The 16,738-nt window shown below is 56.1% G+C and overlaps 1 protein-coding gene and 1 long non-coding RNA gene across 9 annotated transcripts in view; both read left to right on the top strand.

Annotated features, from left to right (window-relative positions):
* LOC135329909 (uncharacterized) overlaps window positions 1–10,078 on the top strand; it is a 54,883-nt gene extending 44,805 nt beyond the window's left edge. For all 4 annotated transcript variants that reach the window (XR_010391536.1, XR_010391537.1, XR_010391535.1 and 1 more), the window contains 8 exons: window positions 387–514; window positions 925–1,091; window positions 1,284–1,447; window positions 1,858–2,024; window positions 8,378–8,505; window positions 8,916–9,082; window positions 9,275–9,438; window positions 9,849–10,078. This is a non-coding gene — a long non-coding RNA (uncharacterized LOC135329909). The remainder of the gene's footprint in view (window positions 1–386; window positions 515–924; window positions 1,092–1,283; window positions 1,448–1,857; window positions 2,025–8,377; window positions 8,506–8,915; window positions 9,083–9,274; window positions 9,439–9,848) is intronic.
* Window positions 10,079–10,098: 20 nt separating this feature from the next.
* On the top strand, window positions 10,099–16,336 carry LOC135329908 (proline-rich protein 36-like). 5 transcript variants are annotated; one of them, XR_010391532.1, is made up of 4 exons: window positions 10,099–11,759; window positions 11,878–12,073; window positions 12,475–14,943; window positions 15,050–16,336. XR_010391532.1 is itself a non-coding variant. In XM_064519949.1 (3 exons), the coding sequence occupies exon 3, from the start codon at window positions 12,895–12,897 to the stop codon at window positions 13,804–13,806; it is 912 nt and encodes a 303-aa protein (XP_064376019.1). In that variant the 5' UTR covers window positions 10,099–11,759; window positions 11,878–12,073; window positions 12,475–12,894; the 3' UTR covers window positions 13,807–16,336. The 5 variants fall into 5 exon arrangements, 2 of the variants coding, with proteins under 2 accessions (XP_064376019.1, XP_064376020.1); XR_010391533.1 differs by having other exon boundaries at window positions 12,475–15,325; window positions 16,113–16,336; XR_010391534.1 differs by having other exon boundaries at window positions 10,103–11,759; window positions 12,475–12,558.
* The last annotated feature ends 402 nt before the right edge of the window (window positions 16,337–16,738 follow it).

Genomic DNA, 16,738 nt, shown 5'->3' with positions numbered 1-16,738 from the left:
GAGAACACCGATGGGCTCTGGGAAGCCCCAGTGATGCTAGCGAAAACAGCGTGGCTTTTAGGCACCTCCTCAGAGCAGCAGCAATGTCTCGCTCCAGCCTATGGGGCAATGGGGACTCTTAATTACCGCCTTGAATTACCACAAGTGTTGCAAAAGCAGAAGGGACTAGGGAGCATGCAGAGCAGGTTATGGACTATATGTCAAGTTTAAACAAGCAACAAGCCCCTCTGCAAACAGAAACAGGTTTAGCCCTAAGTAATAGACGAAGGTAGCTGTGAGTAACGTGAAACGAAGCGGTGACGTCAGTCACCCCGAAAGCCTCGGAGAAGCGGTCTGAAAATCTGGTACCCTCGCGGCCTCGGCAGTCTTTTTGGTTTGTTTGGCAGGGTAGCCCACCGAAGGGGGACATCTCGAAGAGAAGCAGCAAGACCTGGGGATCCGGTGGTTCATTTTGGTCGTCGCCTGTGAGGCCAGCATGCAAGAGTAAGAGGAAGCTAGGAGCAGTCTCAAAAAGGTAATAGGTCTGAAAGGGAGACAGGCAAATTGAGGGCTGTCGTTCCTCCACGTAGTTAAAGACCGAGAGAGTTGTCGGTTAAGCGCATGCATACGAGGGTTTGCGAACAGTAACAATAACACTGAAGCGGAATAAAAATAAGGTTTCGTGGAAGATGGCGTTAGGAAGGTATTAGGCGACGTGCCCGCCTGCCTAATAACCTAGCCCTAATTGCTGTGTGTAACGTTTCCAGACCGTTTACCCTGCAACGTATGGTGCAAAGTGCCGTATTAAGACCTTTCCCTTAAGGAAAAGAAGAAGAAAAAAAGAAAAAAAAGGGGGAAAAAGAAAACAGGGTAAAGAGAAAAAGATCGTGCATAAACCTAAGCGTTTCACTGGAAGTAAAACGCGAGTTTATCGCTTCCTTACAGAGATGGAACCAAGGACAGCAAATGCTGACGAGGAGAAGAGACGGACGAGCGTTTGCTTGCGGTTAATACCGAAGGGACGGGATGAAACAAGGAAGCCAGAATGCAGCGGCCCCTCGATATCACCAGGAACTGCTACAGGAGGAGGCGTTCTGGCACGGGTAACTAGGGTAAGTATGGCTAATGACCGTTAGCAGTTATTTTGGCCTCCCCGAGGCAGCGCTGAGGACTGAGTAACCCGTTCCTGCCCTGTGGCTGCTGTTGCCTGTATCTGCCTTAGCTTTGCTTTGGCTGTTTCTCTTTTGTTTTGTTATCGTACACGCAGCTACGGAAAGGAATAGATGTCATACTTACTTTTTTAGATTAATTGCCACGGCTGAAGTTGAAGAGACCAAGAAACGTAAGCCGCGAAGGGGCACATCTTGAAGAGAGGGGGCTAGACCTAGCGATGCAGTTGTTCGTTTTGGTCGTCGCCTGTGAGGCCAGCATGCAAGAGTAAGAGGAAGCTAGGAGCAGTCTCAAAAAGGTAATAGGTCTGAAAGGGAGACAGGCAAATCGAGGGCTGTCGTTCCTCCACGTAGTTAAAGACCGAGAGAGTTGTCGGTTAAGCGCATGCATACGAGGGTTTGCGAACAGTAACAATAACACTGAAGCGGAATAAAAATAAGGTTTCGTGGAAGATGGCGTTAGGAAGGTATTAGGCGACGTGCCCGCCTGCCTAATAACCTAGCCCTAATTGCTGTGTGTAACGTTTCCAGACCGTTTACCCTGCAACGTATGGTGCAAAGTGCCGTATTAAGACCTTTCCCTTAAGGAAAAGAAGAAGAAAAAAAGAAAAAAAAGGGGGAAAAAGAAAACAGGGTAAAGAGAAAAAGATCATGCATAAACCTAAGCGTTTCACTGGAAGTAAAACGCGAGTTTATCGCTTCCTTACAGAGATGGAACCAAGGACAGCAAATGCTGACGAGGAGAAGAGACGGACGAGCGTTTGCTTGCGGTTAATACCGAAGGGACGGGATGAAACAAGGAAGCCAGAATGCAGCGGCCCCTCGATATCACCAGGAACTGCTACAGGAGGAGGCGTTCTGGCACGGGTAACTAGGGTAAGTATGGCTAATGACCGTTAGCAGTTATTTTGGCCTCCCCGAGGCAGCGCTGAGGACTAAGTAACCTGAGGGGCTCTGGCCTGGGTTGGGGCAGAAGTGCAGGCAGGCGGGATCAGGCATTTTCCTCTCAGCTCTCCGAGCTGAATCCTAGCCCTGAAGGAAAAAGCACTGGGGGGAGGCTACTCGGACACCTGCCATGTCGAGGGCAGGGGCAGGAGCTGACCCTTCCCCGACGGACGGACGTACGGACAGACGCTGGTGCGGCGGTGACTCTTTGGATATCGTAGGTAAGGGGAGGCACGCTGGTGCCGAGCTCCAGGGCGGTTTGCCTGAACACGATGCCTGAGGCAGGAGGTTATGCATTGTGTCCGGGGCTGGGAGCTGGTCCCCGAGTCCCATGTACTTGGGAGTGCCTGCACTTGCCAGGGAGCCCGGTGCTGTTCCCAGAGCTGCGGGGAATTTCCCTTGCGTTGCCTGGACCCTCGGGGCTCTTGGGGGTGTTTCCCCTCATCGCGAGGGCTGCCAGAGCCCCTCCAGGGCTGCGTGAGGTCCCCGAACCGCTCCCGGATTTGCTTTTGGCACTCCGCAGTGTCGCTCGTGTGCCTGGGGCAGCCTGCAGGCGCCATCCTGTCAGCCGCGTTGAGCCCTGCGGCGTGCCTGGTGACCCCTCTGGTGTGCGCCAAGGCCCTTCCTCTGTATTTTGGTCTGCCCCAGAGCCCTGCACTTGCCCTCTGATGCCCTCAGGACCCCTCAGTTCACATTCTGGGTTGCCCCCGAGCCCTCTGCGTGCCTTTCGGTGCGCCCCGTGGCCCCGTGTGTGTTTTGCGGCACGCCGCAGAGGTCTCTGTTTAGCTTTTTCTCCTGTCCTGGAGTTTTCGGGGTGCTTCTGGGTGTGCCCCAGGGCCCTCCTTTTGGTGCCCCCCGAGTCACTCTGTTTGCTCTATCGTTGTTCTTTTTTTTTTTTTTTTTTTTTTTTTTTTCTTGACTTGTGTTGCACCCAGAGCTCTCGATTTGTTCTCTTGTGCTCCGCATACTCCCCTTTCCGCACTCTACACCCCAGGCAGGGCTCTCCCTTCAGCTCTCAGCAAGCTGCTGTCAGGAGAGTGGGGGTGCCTCTGCTGCCCTGGCAGCCCCAGCTGTCCCTGAAGGGGCTGATGGCCAGGCCCCCTGCCCAGTTCCTGCAGGCCCACAGCTGCGGGCCCTGGGGCTGGGATGAATGCCAGGGGGAGCTGGGTGGCAGGACAGGCCCCAGGTGGGGCTGATGGCAAGGGCAGGCCCACATTTGGGGGCTGGGGCTGCAGTTGGGGGGAGCTGGCGCTGGGGCAGGAGCTGGGCAGCGGAGCTGCCACGGAGCACGGCCCTTCGGGACCAGCCCGGCGGCCGCCCCGCGGAGGAGGTGAGCGGGGCCGGGGGAGGCGCACTGCAGGCTGCGGGTCCCGCATGTGCCGGGGGTCCCGGCGGCTGGGAGCGTCCCGGGGCCACGGAGGCGGGGGGAGGAAGGGGGTGCGCCGGGGCTGTGGTGCGGTTTACTGCGCGGTCGGAGGAGCGCGGGGGGGGGGGGAGGGTCTCCTGTGTCAGCTCGGGAGCGTGTCGGGGAGCGGGGGGAGGAGGGTCGTGGAGGGGCGGGGGCAGTGTCGGAGCTGAGGCGGGGCCGGTCGCGGGGGTGTCGGGGGAGCCCCGGGCCGGTGGTGGGGCCGGCGGGGCCGCGCTCGGGGCTCTGCGGCCGTTTCCGGGGGGACAGGGGGGAAGGGGAAGGGGGGCGGGACGGAAAGGAACGGAATGTGCCGAGGGTCAAAGGTGCCCCAGCGCTGCGGGTGGGGGGCGGGAGTTGGGGTGCGGGACTGCGGGGAGCCGTAGCTTTCGGCGCGGCATGCCGGGAGCAGTAGTCTTCCGGCACTGGGCTTCCGGTGGGGCATGTTTGTTCTGAGCGCGGCATGCTGGGAGCGGTAGTCTTCCGGCACTGGGCTTCCTGGCGGCCATGTTGCTTGGCATGGCATGCCGGGAGCAGTAGTCTTCCGGCACTGGGCTTCCGGGCCGCCCTTCTCGCGCGCACGGTATGCTGGGAGGTGTAGTCTTCTCAGGCGGGGCTACTGGGTGACCATGCTGCGCCTCTCGAGGTGGCCCCGCGGGGGGGGCGGCGGCGGCAGGTCCCTGCCAGCGGGGTTCCCAGCGGGTGGCCGCGTGGCAGGCCAGGAGCTGTAGTGCCCGCTGGGTCTGTTCCTTACTGGACATGTGTCACTCACGCCTGAGTCCCCACAGGTCACGGGGGACAGTGGAATGTCCCTATTTTTCCCCGGTACAGGGCAGGAAGCGTTTTCCATCTCCGATGGTGTTGCAAGACAACCTTGGAAGCTCAGAAAGAGTGTTCCTGCTGTTTAAACTAGGCAGATGAGGAGAATCTCTCTCTCTCTCTCTCTCTCTCTCTCTCTCTCTCTCTCTCTCTCTTTCTCTCTCTTTCCTGGGAGGAAATAATTCTTTAATCAAGGCCATGCTAGAAGTGCTAAAGCCTTAAAGAAATAGTAAATCAAAATGTTTTGTTTTCTATGTAGACGTTGCCGATTTAGCAAAGGAATTCGAGGTATCCCCGAACTGAACTGTCCTCATTATAATACAAGAAAATCACGCCCATAGGTCAGAAAGACCTGTGCCCGGGTGAAGACCCCTCCCCTGAGCATGCGTAGTTTTAAAATGGTGTGTAAGCAATATTAGAATTGTATGTAAATCACTAACCAACCGGTGTAAGAGGGAAAGTTGCAAACCTTGCAACTTGTATAAATGCTACTTGGAAAGCCGGGGCGGGGGGGGGGGGAAGTTGCGCTTGATTTGTGGGGAAAACACCGAGCAGCCAGGCTTGCACAACTCTGAAATAAATAAGCAAATGTCTCTCCTGAGCGTGTCATTATTGGCTTAGTGCACAGCGGGCAACGAATCCGCTTTTCGGACAGCAGCGTGACCAGGCAGGGTTGTCCCCGGGGGCTGGGGCTGTCCCTCTTGGAAATGGGGAGGGCGGGAAGAGTAGGAGGGGTGCTGCGGGCTCCTGGGGGTCGTAGCTTTGCTCAGGATTGGGGCCGGTTAGGCAGCTGCTGGGAGGAGTGGCGGTGCTGGGAGGGCACGGTGCGGAGCTGTCCTGCTGTGCAGCGCAAGGGAAAGTCGACCAGCACCGTTGCTGTCCGAGGACCCTGGAACAGCCCGAGAGACCCTGGAACAGCCACCCCACGGACACCGTGTCACTGCCTCGCAAGGCCACTGCATGCAGGTACGTTTGACTACATCCGGCAGAAGAAATGTAAGCCGAAGGATCAGGGCAAATAGCTGCTTGTCTAGGTTTGTTACCTAGCGACGCACTGGCAAAGCTTTTTATGAACACCCGTACTCGATCGAGTGCGTATTCATTCTGTGAATATTAATTACTGCCAGACCGCGTACGTCACTGATGCTTTAAAGCAAGTCCGTGGCGCTGGGGTAGCACGTGTAGTGGAGGCTAAATGCAATAATACCTCGTTTTGATGTTGTTCTCTTATACGAAAGCACTTGGAGCAGATTAAGACATTTCTCGTCCTATTTTGTTTATTGAGTGGACCCTGATACTGGGGAGAAGCTGCCGTGAAGCAGACCTAGTAGTCAGCTTCCTTAGAGAAGGCGTCTTGTCCTGTATTTGAGGGCTTCCGGTACGTTTTGACAGACAGTAGTGAGTGACGGGTTTCCTTTGGACCCCCCGGGGAGCAGAAAGTTCTGCCGGGAAGGCAAAATGTTTCTTGCGGCTGGGTTGGAAGAAGCTGGCTGCTGATGCAAGGCAGTGACAATTCTGGGGAGTCGCGGGAAGTTTTGAAAAGACGGTCGTTCCCTTTGCTAGAAGGCTATGCACTTCGGTTCCTAATAGCTGTAGTAATGAAGCCAGGTAAGCGTTCGGGAGGAGCCCAAGCCACTTTTGTCTAGCGAGTATTTTGCAAGGGGGGCAGGAAAGCGCTGCGCCCTGCTCCTTGCTGCCCTCGCGTGTCTGAAAGGCGGCACTGCACGCGGGAGGGGGGGCGCGCATGCGCATTGCGTTCCGGCGCGCTCACGGCTGCCCTCGCGTGTCGACAAGGCAGCACTGCAGCCGCCGGCGGCCACCGCTGCGTACGGAGACCGTTGCGGGCAGCCGGCGCACACGTGCGCGCTGCCGGTCGCCGCGTTGGCCGCTACTCTGCGCTCTCTCGGGGACGGGTAAGCGCAGGGGCCGCGCTCGTGCCCCCTGCCCGGTGCTCACGGACCGGGAGCGCTTTTCCCGAGAGGGCTTTTCCTTCTCGGTGCTTCCTGGGGGCGCGGGGACGGGCAGTGCCGTCTCGGAGCTGCTCCGCGGCGCTCTCTCCCCGGGGCAGCCCCAGCGCCTGCTCGCTGAAGCCCGCCGCTCTCTCGGGCGCGGACAGAGCAGCCTCGGGGCGCTCGCTGCTCGGCCTGAGCGCCGGGGTGGCGCGGCGGGCTGCGGTTGGCGCGCGGGAGCCGGCCGGCTGCAGCGCGGCGCTGCGACCACGCGAGGGTGGGGCCATTGCGGGTCTGGGCTGCCTCGCGCTCCGCTCCGCCCGCCCCTCGCGCTGCGCTCCCCCCGCCCCTCGCGCTCCCCCCGCCCCTCTCGCGCGGTCCTGGGCCGGCGCACGCGCGGTGCGGCGGCGCGAGCCCTGGGCGGCCGGCGCACGCGCGGTGCGGCGGCGCGAGCCCTGGGCGGCCGGCGCACGCGCGGTGCGGCGACGCGAGCCCTGGGCGGCCGGCGCACGCGCGGTGCGGCGGCGCGAGCCCTGGGCGGCCGGCGCATGCGCGGTGCGGCGGCGGGCAAGATGGCGGCGAGCAGGGCGGGTGTTTTCGCTGGACGGCGGCGGGCGAGGGCAGAGGCGGGCTGGAGTCGAGCATGTGGGGGCCGCGGTGAGGCGAGGTGAGGCGAGCGTGCGCCTTCGGGTGGCCGCGGGTGTCGGGCTGTGTCCTGCCAGCCGGGGCCGTCGCTGCGTGGAGGCGGCGGGGCGGGGGGGGGGAGTCGGGCCGGGGGCCGCGCCGCGCCGGGTCTGCGCGGCGCCGGGTCTGCCGGAGCGCGGCTCTGACTCTCCCTTTTGCGTGTGTCGCCTGTAGGGCCCCGGTTCCTCCCCAGCGCGGGCCGGGGCGTGCGCTCGCCCCTGCGGACGCAGCCTGGAGGAGTGTGTGGGGGGGTGTCTGCGCGGGGGTCTGGATGTCTCTAGCAGCGGCACGGCAGCCTGATGCCTCCTCTCGTCTGGGACGCGGGGTCCTTGGTGAGTTCCCTGCTGCCTCCTCTGGCGTTCTCTGCGAGCTCATAGATCCCTCCACCTCCTCTCCTCCCCCCCCCCCCCCCGCCCCGCTCCCCTGTCTGGTGGGGTGGGAGACCGGTGGCTGCTCCCGCCGAGCTGAGAGCCACGTAGGGCACCCCTGTGTGCTCACTACGCATCTGGGATGGCACCCCTGCCCTGAGGGCCCCGCAGAGTCCCACCCTTCCTGCAACCGGCCCCCCCAGAGCCATTAAACCACCCACTAAACCACCCACAAATCCTGCCCCAACACCCCCACAGGCCCCAAAACGCCTCCGAGCCCTGCCGCAATGTTGTCACTGACTCCAGACCTTCCCCTGCACTCTGTGCAAGGCCCCAAACATTCCTCAAACTGCTGCCAGACCCAGTGCCCGCAGCAGTGAGGCGTTCTAACAAAGATGGGGTGCGATCTGCGTCTCCGCCTCGACTCAGTCCCGCTTTAGAGAAACAGGAACTTACAGCACTTCCTGGTGAAGAGTGTTGACGGGTGAATGTGCGGATGACAAAGAGACTTTTCTCTCTTTTCTTCTGAGCCGCCTCTCAGAAGCCTCTGTGTGTGCACGATGTGGCTGATGTGGGATAATCGTGCTGTGCGCAGTGCTTAAGGAGAACATTGCCCTAAAATGGAGGGCTAAGGAATAGCCTAAAAAACCTAAAAGGCTCGGGAAGAGCCAAAGAGAACACCGATGGGCTCTGGGAAGCCCCAGTGATGCTAGCGAAAACAGCGTGGCTTTTAGGCACCTCCTCAGAGCAGCAGCAATGTCTCGCTCCAGCCTATGGGGCAATGGGGACTCTTAATTACCGCCTTGAATTACCACAAGTGTTGCAAAAGCAGAAGGGACTAGGGAGCATGCAGAGCAGGTTATGGACTATATGTCAAGTTTAAACAAGCAACAAGCCCCTCTGCAAACAGAAACAGGTTTAGCCCTAAGTAATAGACGAAGGTAGCTGTGAGTAACGTGAAGCGAAGCGGTGACGTCAGTCACCCCGAAAGCCTCGGAGAAGCGGTCTGAAAATCTGGTACCCTCGCGGCCTCGGCAGTCTTTTTGGTCTGTTTGGCAGGGTAGCCCACCGAAGGGGGACATCTCGAAGAGAAGCAGCAAGACCTGGGGATCCGGTGGTTCGTTTTGGTCGTCGCCTGTGAGGCCAGCATGCAAGAGTAAGAGGAAGCTAGGAGCAGTCTCAAAAAGGTAATAGGTCTGAAAGGGAGACAGGCAAATCGAGGGCTGTCGTTCCTCCACGTAGTTAAAGACCGAGAGAGTTGTCGGTTAAGCGCATGCATACGAGGGTTTGCGAACAGTAACAATAACACTGAAGCGGAATAAAAATAAGGTTTCGTGGAAGATGGCGTTAGGAAGGTATTAGGCGACGTGCCCGCCTGCCTAATAACCTAGCCCTAATTGCTGTGTGTAACGTTTCCAGACCGTTTACCCTGCAACGTATGGTGCAAAGTGCCGTATTAAGACCTTTCCCTTAAGGAAAAGAAGAAGAAAAAAAGAAAAAAAAGGGGGAAAAAGAAAACAGGGTAAAGAGAAAAAGATCGTGCATAAACCTAAGCGTTTCACTGGAAGTAAAACGCGAGTTTATCGCTTCCTTACAGAGATGGAACCAAGGACAGCAAATGCTGACGAGGAGAAGAGACGGACGAGCGTTTGCTTGCGGTTAATACCGAAGGGACGGGATGAAACAAGGAAGCCAGAATGCAGCGGCCCCTCGATATCACCAGGAACTGCTACAGGAGGAGGCGTTCTGGCACGGGTAACTAGGGTAAGTATGGCTAATGACCGTTAGCAGTTATTTTGGCCTCCCCGAGGCAGCGCTGAGGACTGAGTAACCCGTTCCTGCCCTGTGGCTGCTGTTGCCTGTATCTGCCTTAGCTTTGCTTTGGCTGTTTCTCTTTTGTTTTGTTATCGTACACGCAGCTACGGAAAGGAATAGATGTCATACTTACTTTTTTAGATTAATTGCCACGGCTGAAGTTGAAGAGACCAAGAAACGTAAGCCGCGAAGGGGCACATCTTGAAGAGAGGGGGCTAGACCTAGCGATGCAGTTGTTCGTTTTGGTCGTCGCCTGTGAGGCCAGCATGCAAGAGTAAGAGGAAGCTAGGAGCAGTCTCAAAAAGGTAATAGGTCTGAAAGGGAGACAGGCAAATCGAGGGCTGTCGTTCCTCCACGTAGTTAAAGACCGAGAGAGTTGTCGGTTAAGCGCATGCATACGAGGGTTTGCGAACAGTAACAGTAACACTGAAGCGGAATAAAAATAAGGTTTCGTGGAAGATGGCGTTAGGAAGGTATTAGGCGACGTGCCCGCCTGCCTAATAACCTAGCCCTAATTGCTGTGTGTAACGTTTCCAGACCGTTTACCCTGCAACGTATGGTGCAAAGTGCCGTATTAAGACCTTTCCCTTAAGGAAAAGAAGAAGAAAAAAAGAAAAAAAAGGGGGAAAAAGAAAACAGGGTAAAGAGAAAAAGATCATGCATAAACCTAAGCGTTTCACTGGAAGTAAAACGCGAGTTTATCGCTTCCTTACAGAGATGGAACCAAGGACAGCAAATGCTGACGAGGAGAAGAGACGGACGAGCGTTTGCTTGCGGTTAATACCGAAGGGACGGGATGAAACAAGGAAGCCAGAATGCAGCGGCCCCTCGATATCACCAGGAACTGCTACAGGAGGAGGCGTTCTGGCACGGGTAACTAGGGTAAGTATGGCTAATGACCGTTAGCAGTTATTTTGGCCTCCCCGAGGCAGCGCTGAGGACTGAGTAACCCGTTCCTGCCCTGTGGCTGCTGTTGCCTGTATCTGCCTTAGCTTTGCTTTGGCTGTTTCTATTTTGCGTTGTTACTGCACGCGCGTACGTGGAAAGGGAAAGACAGAACGAATGCTCTCTTAGATTAATGGTCACGGCTGAGGTTGAAGAGAGTAAAAAACGTGAGCAAGCTGAAGGAATAGAATCCAAGGGAGCCAAGTGAAAGCTGTCTTCCTCTGCCAGAAAAAGGGAAAGCCCGTTCCTCCTGGCAAGGAAGGAGCGCCATTAATAGCAATCCGAATAATAGATCGCCAGCGTATAACGGAAGGTCTGTATGCATTACGAGAAGTGCTCTGCGTACATGTGTCTCCATGTGTGTGACTTTACGTGCCTGTGAAGCGTCATACTTCACGAGCTGCGAGACAGCAAATTATTATCTTGGGGGAGTGGTGGTCAAGTGACCAGAGCTACTGAAGAGGAAGGGAGCGAGAGAAGGGTCTGAAGTGTAAAACTGAGAGATCGATTTCAGGAAGGCTCAATCAGCGCAAGCCCCGGGTTAGTTATCTGGCAATGGTATTTGGGGAGACGGGATGACAGTAGATAGGTTGAAGCCTCATGGAATTAAGGCTCCTTCTCACTGGTTCCCGCTTAGAGCAATTGTAGGAGGATTTAGTTTCCTCCAGCAGCATTAAGGTGGCTTTGCCGGTGTCAGCAGACCATGGTGGAAAGTACTGGGAGGGAGTCGGGAAGGGAGCTGGGATGAGGAACGTGACTCTGCTTTCACTGAACTGGAAGAAGTGGCTATAAAACCTCCTGCCCTCAAATTCCCAGGACAAGGAAAGCCTTTTTCGGTAATGCTTTCCACATCTGCTGACTGCGTGGGAGCAGCACCGCTAGAAAACGGCAGTAAAGGAAAGTGGGTGCCGGTCGCCTCACCTTTACGTCCCCTTTGGGGGTGGAACAAAAAGTCTCTGGCTGTGAGAAAGACTGTTCAGCAGCGATGTGGGCTGTAACCGTCTTTGAGACTTTTAGCTTTGATCGCGCAGGGGCCATCCAATCTATTCAGTTCCCTCTAAAGTAATCACATCAGGGAAATGAAGAGACAGCGGAGTATCATCTATCCGAGTGGCGCAGTGGGCGCTGATCTTAACGAGCGGGGGCAGGGGGGCAGTTGCTGTGCAAGTGTTACAAGCAGTGGCTCTTCTTGTGCGCGTCTGAATTGACTGAGGGGCAGAGCACGGTTGCGCCAAAAACGCGGACGCAGGAGGTTTCCGTGAGGTTGATCTCTAGCGGCTACTTAGTCTGACTTCCCTTTCGCGGCAAGCCCGACTGTCTTCATAGCTCCCAGAACAGGGGTTAGGGGAAGCGGTGCTTGTGGCTTGCGTATTCTCGTTTACCTTGCTTGAGTGTGTATATTGGATCCGCTTTTGTGCTTATAAACAACTTTGGATTCTTATGATTTTCTGCAGAGCTTTGATCTTTTTCTTTTTTTCTTTTTCTTCTCGGTTTGTTTTTTTTTTTTTTTTGCTTTGCTCCCTCCCTGATGGATTTTACTATGCCTCCGTCAACGAGCCCTGGCTGGCAAAGTTGCTGTGTCCCAGCGGAGACTCTTAGGCGAGATGGAGGAGTTCAGATCCGCAGCCTGCCAGAAGAACGTCGCCCAGGAGGGGTTGCTAGCCTCGAGCTATAGGCGCTGGTGCGTGTGGCTCGTTGTGTCAGACGCGAAGGGGTTTTCTTTGGCTGCAGAAATTTTAGCTTGCCTTTACACCCTGTAGCAGTAGTATTTTTGTTTTGATAAACTGTGTTAATCGTAGGCGTTCAGGACCTCGGGGAACGACTGTGTGCTGCCGTGAAGAACTACAGGCTACCACTGCTCTCGGACCTTTGTAAGTTATCACGCGTCGAGAGCTTCCAGGAGAATTCAAATGCCAGCAGAAAGGTTCTCCGCCCGGTCCCGACGAGGAGGCTTCGGCCACAGGAAGATCGGCAGCGTCCTTACCGGACTCGCGGGTAATAAGCCGCGATGCATGGACCGGCAAAGGAGGGGGGGATAGCGACTGGTAGCCCAGAGTCTTCAGTAAGACAGAGTCTTACTGTTGCTAGCTGGGCCACGAGGTCTGTGCGAAGCCTCGCCTGTCTGTTTGGAGCTCTGTTTTGGTCTGTTTACCTGGAATGACCAGTGAGGCCTAAAATAAGAATTTTCGTGGCTAGATGGGTCAGCTGTGACCGCACCCGTCTTTGCCTTGCTTTGCTGCCTAGCAGCAACTTGGGACACCAGAGTAAAAACTGCCGCAGCGCTTAAGGGAGGCTCTGCATTTGCCCAGGTTAGGGAGCCATCATTAAAGTTTTGGGGGAAGAAAGCTCTAAAAGGAGAATCTCCCAGTGACCTTGGTGGCTTGATTCACTTGCAGGATGCTGTTCTGAGGGCCAGCAACTCGAAGGGATGCAGCTCGGCCCTTTTTGTTGACTTTGGTGATGCTGTTTTGAGGAAGCATGTAAGTACAGAAGGGGTCTGGGAGGGTTTTCAAACAAGACGGGAAAGAGCAAGGAAGATTTGAGAGCGTGGAAAAACTGGGTGCCGCGGGTACTGAAGTTGTTACGGGCTGAGGGCGTTTGGCGTTGAGCATCTGAGAGGGGCTAATGCACGAGGAACGGTAAAATGCTGTGACTGAACGCGAGGTTCCTCCCCGGCCTGGGCCCGTGTGTGCACCCTCGCTCCCACAGACACCCCGGAGCCGTAGGGAAACGGGTGAGCAGGCCCACGAGCGGACTTTGGGCACAGCGGTGCGCAGAGAGCGCTGCGGGCTCAGCTGGTGGGGTGGAGTCGGAGCATGGCGAGCCAGGCTGTCGGGATCCATCCGGTTCCGCTCCCTGCCCCTCTGTCCAGCGCTCCATCCTTCTCTTTCTTTCCCCGTGGCTCTGTCCAGTGCCCCATCCCTTTGTTTAGCTACTCGTTCCTCTGCCCAGCTCCCCCATCCCTCTTGTACTCTTTCCATCTCTGTGACAATATCTGCGTCCATCTAACTGGCTCTCTATCGCTCTATCCAGCTCTTCATCGTCCTCTTCCTCTTCCTATCCCAGTACCTGCCCGCTGTCCTTCCGTGCGGCTCCCCATCCGTCTGCCGCTCTCGTCTGCCTTTCTGCCTGTACTTCTCTTTGCCTTCCCAGCCCTCTGTCCACCCCTCCAGCCATCTCTCTCTATTTCCATCCCTCTGCTCAGCTCCTCATCCATCTATTTGCCTCCCTATCCCTCTTTTCCCCTGTTTTGTCCCATCTCTCTGTCTGAATTGCCCTCCCTCTTTTTCTCTCTCCACCTTTCTGGCCAGCTCTTCGTCGTTCTCGTCCTCTTCCCATCGCTCCTACTGGCTCCCTGTCCCTCTCTTCCCGTCCCCGTTCCTCTCTCCGGTTCTCCCCCCTTCTCTGTTGCTCCCTTGCCGTTCCTCTGGCCGCCTCGCCTTCCCCATTTTTCTCTCTTCTGCTCCCCGGTCCTCTGTGCAGCCCTCCCTCCATCTGTGTGGCCCTCTGTCCCTCTCTTTCTCTTCCTTTGTCCAGTGCCCAGACCCTGGGGCCGGCTCTCTGTCCCTCTCTTTCTTTCTCCCTCCATCCATCTGCCAAGCTCTCTGCCCCTCTTTTCTTTTGTTCTCCCCCCTGTCCCCGCGTCCAGGTGGAGGTCTGTCGTTCCTTTGCGTTTTGTCTGGTGCGGCGGGTGGCGAGAGGCGGTCGGCGCTCGGCAGAGATGGTGATCGGCAGCGCCCGGAGGGTGCCGTCGGTCGGTCTGGTTCGGGTCACGTCGGACACCTCCGCGGGGACTCTGCCCGCGGAGGCGCGGGGCTGTGGCTGTGCAGCGGGGGAGCGCTAGCGGGCTAGAGATGCCGTGGGGTACGCGGCAGGCAGCGAAGAGGCTCCTGGGGAAGGTGTCACGGAGGCAGAGAGCAGCAGAGGCTCCGAGACCTTGGGCGTTAGGACAGGCGCTCGCGGTAGGGCGGTCTGGAGCTGCTGCTGCTGTCTGTCCTACTCGTCAGCGCGGTCTGCAGTTACTGCCTCTTGTCTGCCTGCGCGCAGCCAGGGCTGTCACGTGGTGCAGCTTGAGTTGCGATTGCGATGCTGGCATTGAGCCCACTTTTCTGTCAGGTCTGCCTTTATGCAAAGTGGTGTCTTCCCTATGTCTACAGCTCAACCCATGTTGTTGATTTAGTGCTTCCTGAGGGGATATGCTGTGCTGTCAACACGCACACCCACCCCACCCCTGCCATCGCTTCCTGATGAATGCAATCATTTACATAGCTTCTGGCTTGTTTCTTTCCTTGGAACTCCTTTCTCTTTGCTGTTCTGGTCCCTCCAAACAATTTCTGTTTCTAGCATTATTAGTGTTGGGCCCTAAACCTTCTAGACCTTCCTTCTTTGAAGTCCAGAGGTTCCAGTATTGTTTGTACTTTGAGAGTAAAGGTCCTTCACAACTCATGTCTTAAGTATGCAACTGTCTTACCTGGGATTTTTGTTTTTGCAAGTTACTGTTTCTTTCAGGAGCCAGCTACAACAGTAACTTTGCTATAGCAGAGAAATGGGGTTACATGTGTATGAGCAACAGCACCGTAGTACACAGCAAAGCCATAATCTACAGTACTGGTAGCACAAGTCAGTTTCCCATCAGCTCCATCTCTCCAGGGTTTGGAGGTTTTGGAGGCCTTACTTTTTATCCTGCCTTGGCTGGACGGTGCTTTCTGAGAGTGTCCATCAGAGGCAGAGTTTCCCTGCAGAGGACCATCTAGCAAAGGCTGGAGGCGGCCAGGTGCCTGAGCGAGCCTGCCTGTCCGTGAGAGCTGCTGTGACATCTTTGTGATGAAATGGAGCCAGAGAGGGTGACTGAAGCAGCACGGAGGGTCAGTCATAACTGTGGGAACAATTACGGGCCTTGGACTAGGGAGTAGTTCTAGGAGGGCTGTGCAGTTGCCCGGCCTCTAACTAACTGCTCTGGCCTCTTTGCAGGTGCCGAAGCCCAGTCGGGCAGTCGAAGGAGCCTTGTCACAGCTGGGAGCTCTGCGGAGATGCGCGGCTGGCCGTGGAGAGTGAGCTCTGACTTGCAGCGTGGACACAGCTAAGTCCTGGGCTGCATCATATGTGAGCAGTGCTGGGAGGTGCGAGGTGATTGTTCCCTAGGTGGTCACTGGTGTCACTGGCTGTGGATGTTTGCCCATGGAGCTGAGAGGACCAAAAATATTAATTGTCTGACCCGGAGATGAATTAGTGCTTGCAGTGCTTCAGGTAGGTTCAGTGCAAGTGCAGCCTAGTGCAGTCCTGTGGAGTGATTCTTGCACATGCTCACATTTGAATGGTGGCTAAAACCAAGCCTCTAAACAGCAGCTGTAACGTGATTCTGGTGCATGTCTTCCCGTTCTGCTGTGCTTCTAGAGGAAGGGAAAACTTCTTAAGCTGTGGGCAAAACTCCTTGCCTTCTCTTTACTGTTTTCATGCGTATGGGTGCTTTGGTGTTTGTTGCTTAAAGCTGAGGGTTTGGAATTTTTCACTTAAGGTTTATTGTTTAGTTTGTTGTTGAGGGTCTCTCACTCCGGAGTTACAGTTTATTCCTTTCTTTTGTGGGGCTCAGTCTTTATCAGTCAGGGTTTACAGTTTGCTCGTTTAGTGATCAGGGCGCAGAATTTAAAATCCAACCTTAGCCATAAATTTTAAAGTCTCGGCAACTATTAGGGTTCCAAGAACTGCAGTTAGTGTTCAGGGCTTATGACTTACTGATAAAGGAAAAGGGCTAAATCCTTAGATAAACTGTAAGCCCTGAAGCCTAAGCAGCAGGCTGCAAACCCTTCTTTGGGCTTTGTAACCTTCCCCTGTACCCAGCGTTCAGCTCTGCACACCGACCTGCGCTCTGGATTTGATATGGCGCAGGCCCATCACACGGAGACTGGCAATGTGACGGGTGAGCTGAGAGCTGTGGAAGTGTCTTGCAGGGCTCTAGCCTGGGGTAGGGCAGAAGTGCAGACAGGCAAGATCAGGCATTTTCCTCTCATCTCTGAGATGAATCCTATCCCTGAAGGAAAAAGCAGAGGAGTAGGCTGTCAGCTACTCGGACACCTGCCACATCAAGGGCAGCAGCAGGAGATGACCCTTCCCTGATGGATGGATGGACGCTGGTGTAGTGATGACTCTTCAGGCATCACAGGTAAGGGGAAGCATGCTGACACTGAGCTCCATGGCAGACTTGCTTCCAGCTATTGTTTCTGCGCAGTAAAACAATAAACAGTTGCTTTATTCTTTGCACTCATCTCTGTGGTTCCTGCTGTTGGTTTGCCTGAAGATGATGCCCAGGGGAGGAGATTACACATTGTGTCCGGGGCTGGGAGCTGGTCCCCGAGTCCCTTGTACTTTGGAGTGCCTGCGCTTCCCAGGGAACCCAGTGCTGTTGACAGAGCTGTGGGGAATTTCCCTTGCATTGCCTGGGCTCTTGGGGGTGTTTCCCATCATTGTGGGGGCACCCAGGGCCCCTGCAGGGCTGTGTGAGGTCACCAGACTGCTTCTGGATTTGCTTTCAGCATTCCTCATTGTCCCTTGTGGTTCTTGTGCCAGGGCCTGTGTGCCTGGAGTGGGGAGATAGAGTTTCCATGGGGGTGGGGGGAGCCTGCAGGCACCATCCTGTCAGCTGCACTGAGCCCTGTGACATGC

The sequence above is a fragment of the Dromaius novaehollandiae genome, chromosome 14 (genome assembly GCF_036370855.1).
Source record: "Dromaius novaehollandiae isolate bDroNov1 chromosome 14, bDroNov1.hap1, whole genome shotgun sequence".
In the NCBI taxonomy this organism is placed as follows: domain Eukaryota; kingdom Metazoa; phylum Chordata; class Aves; order Casuariiformes; family Dromaiidae; genus Dromaius; species Dromaius novaehollandiae.
This window is presented reverse-complemented; position numbering and strand designations above follow the sequence as displayed.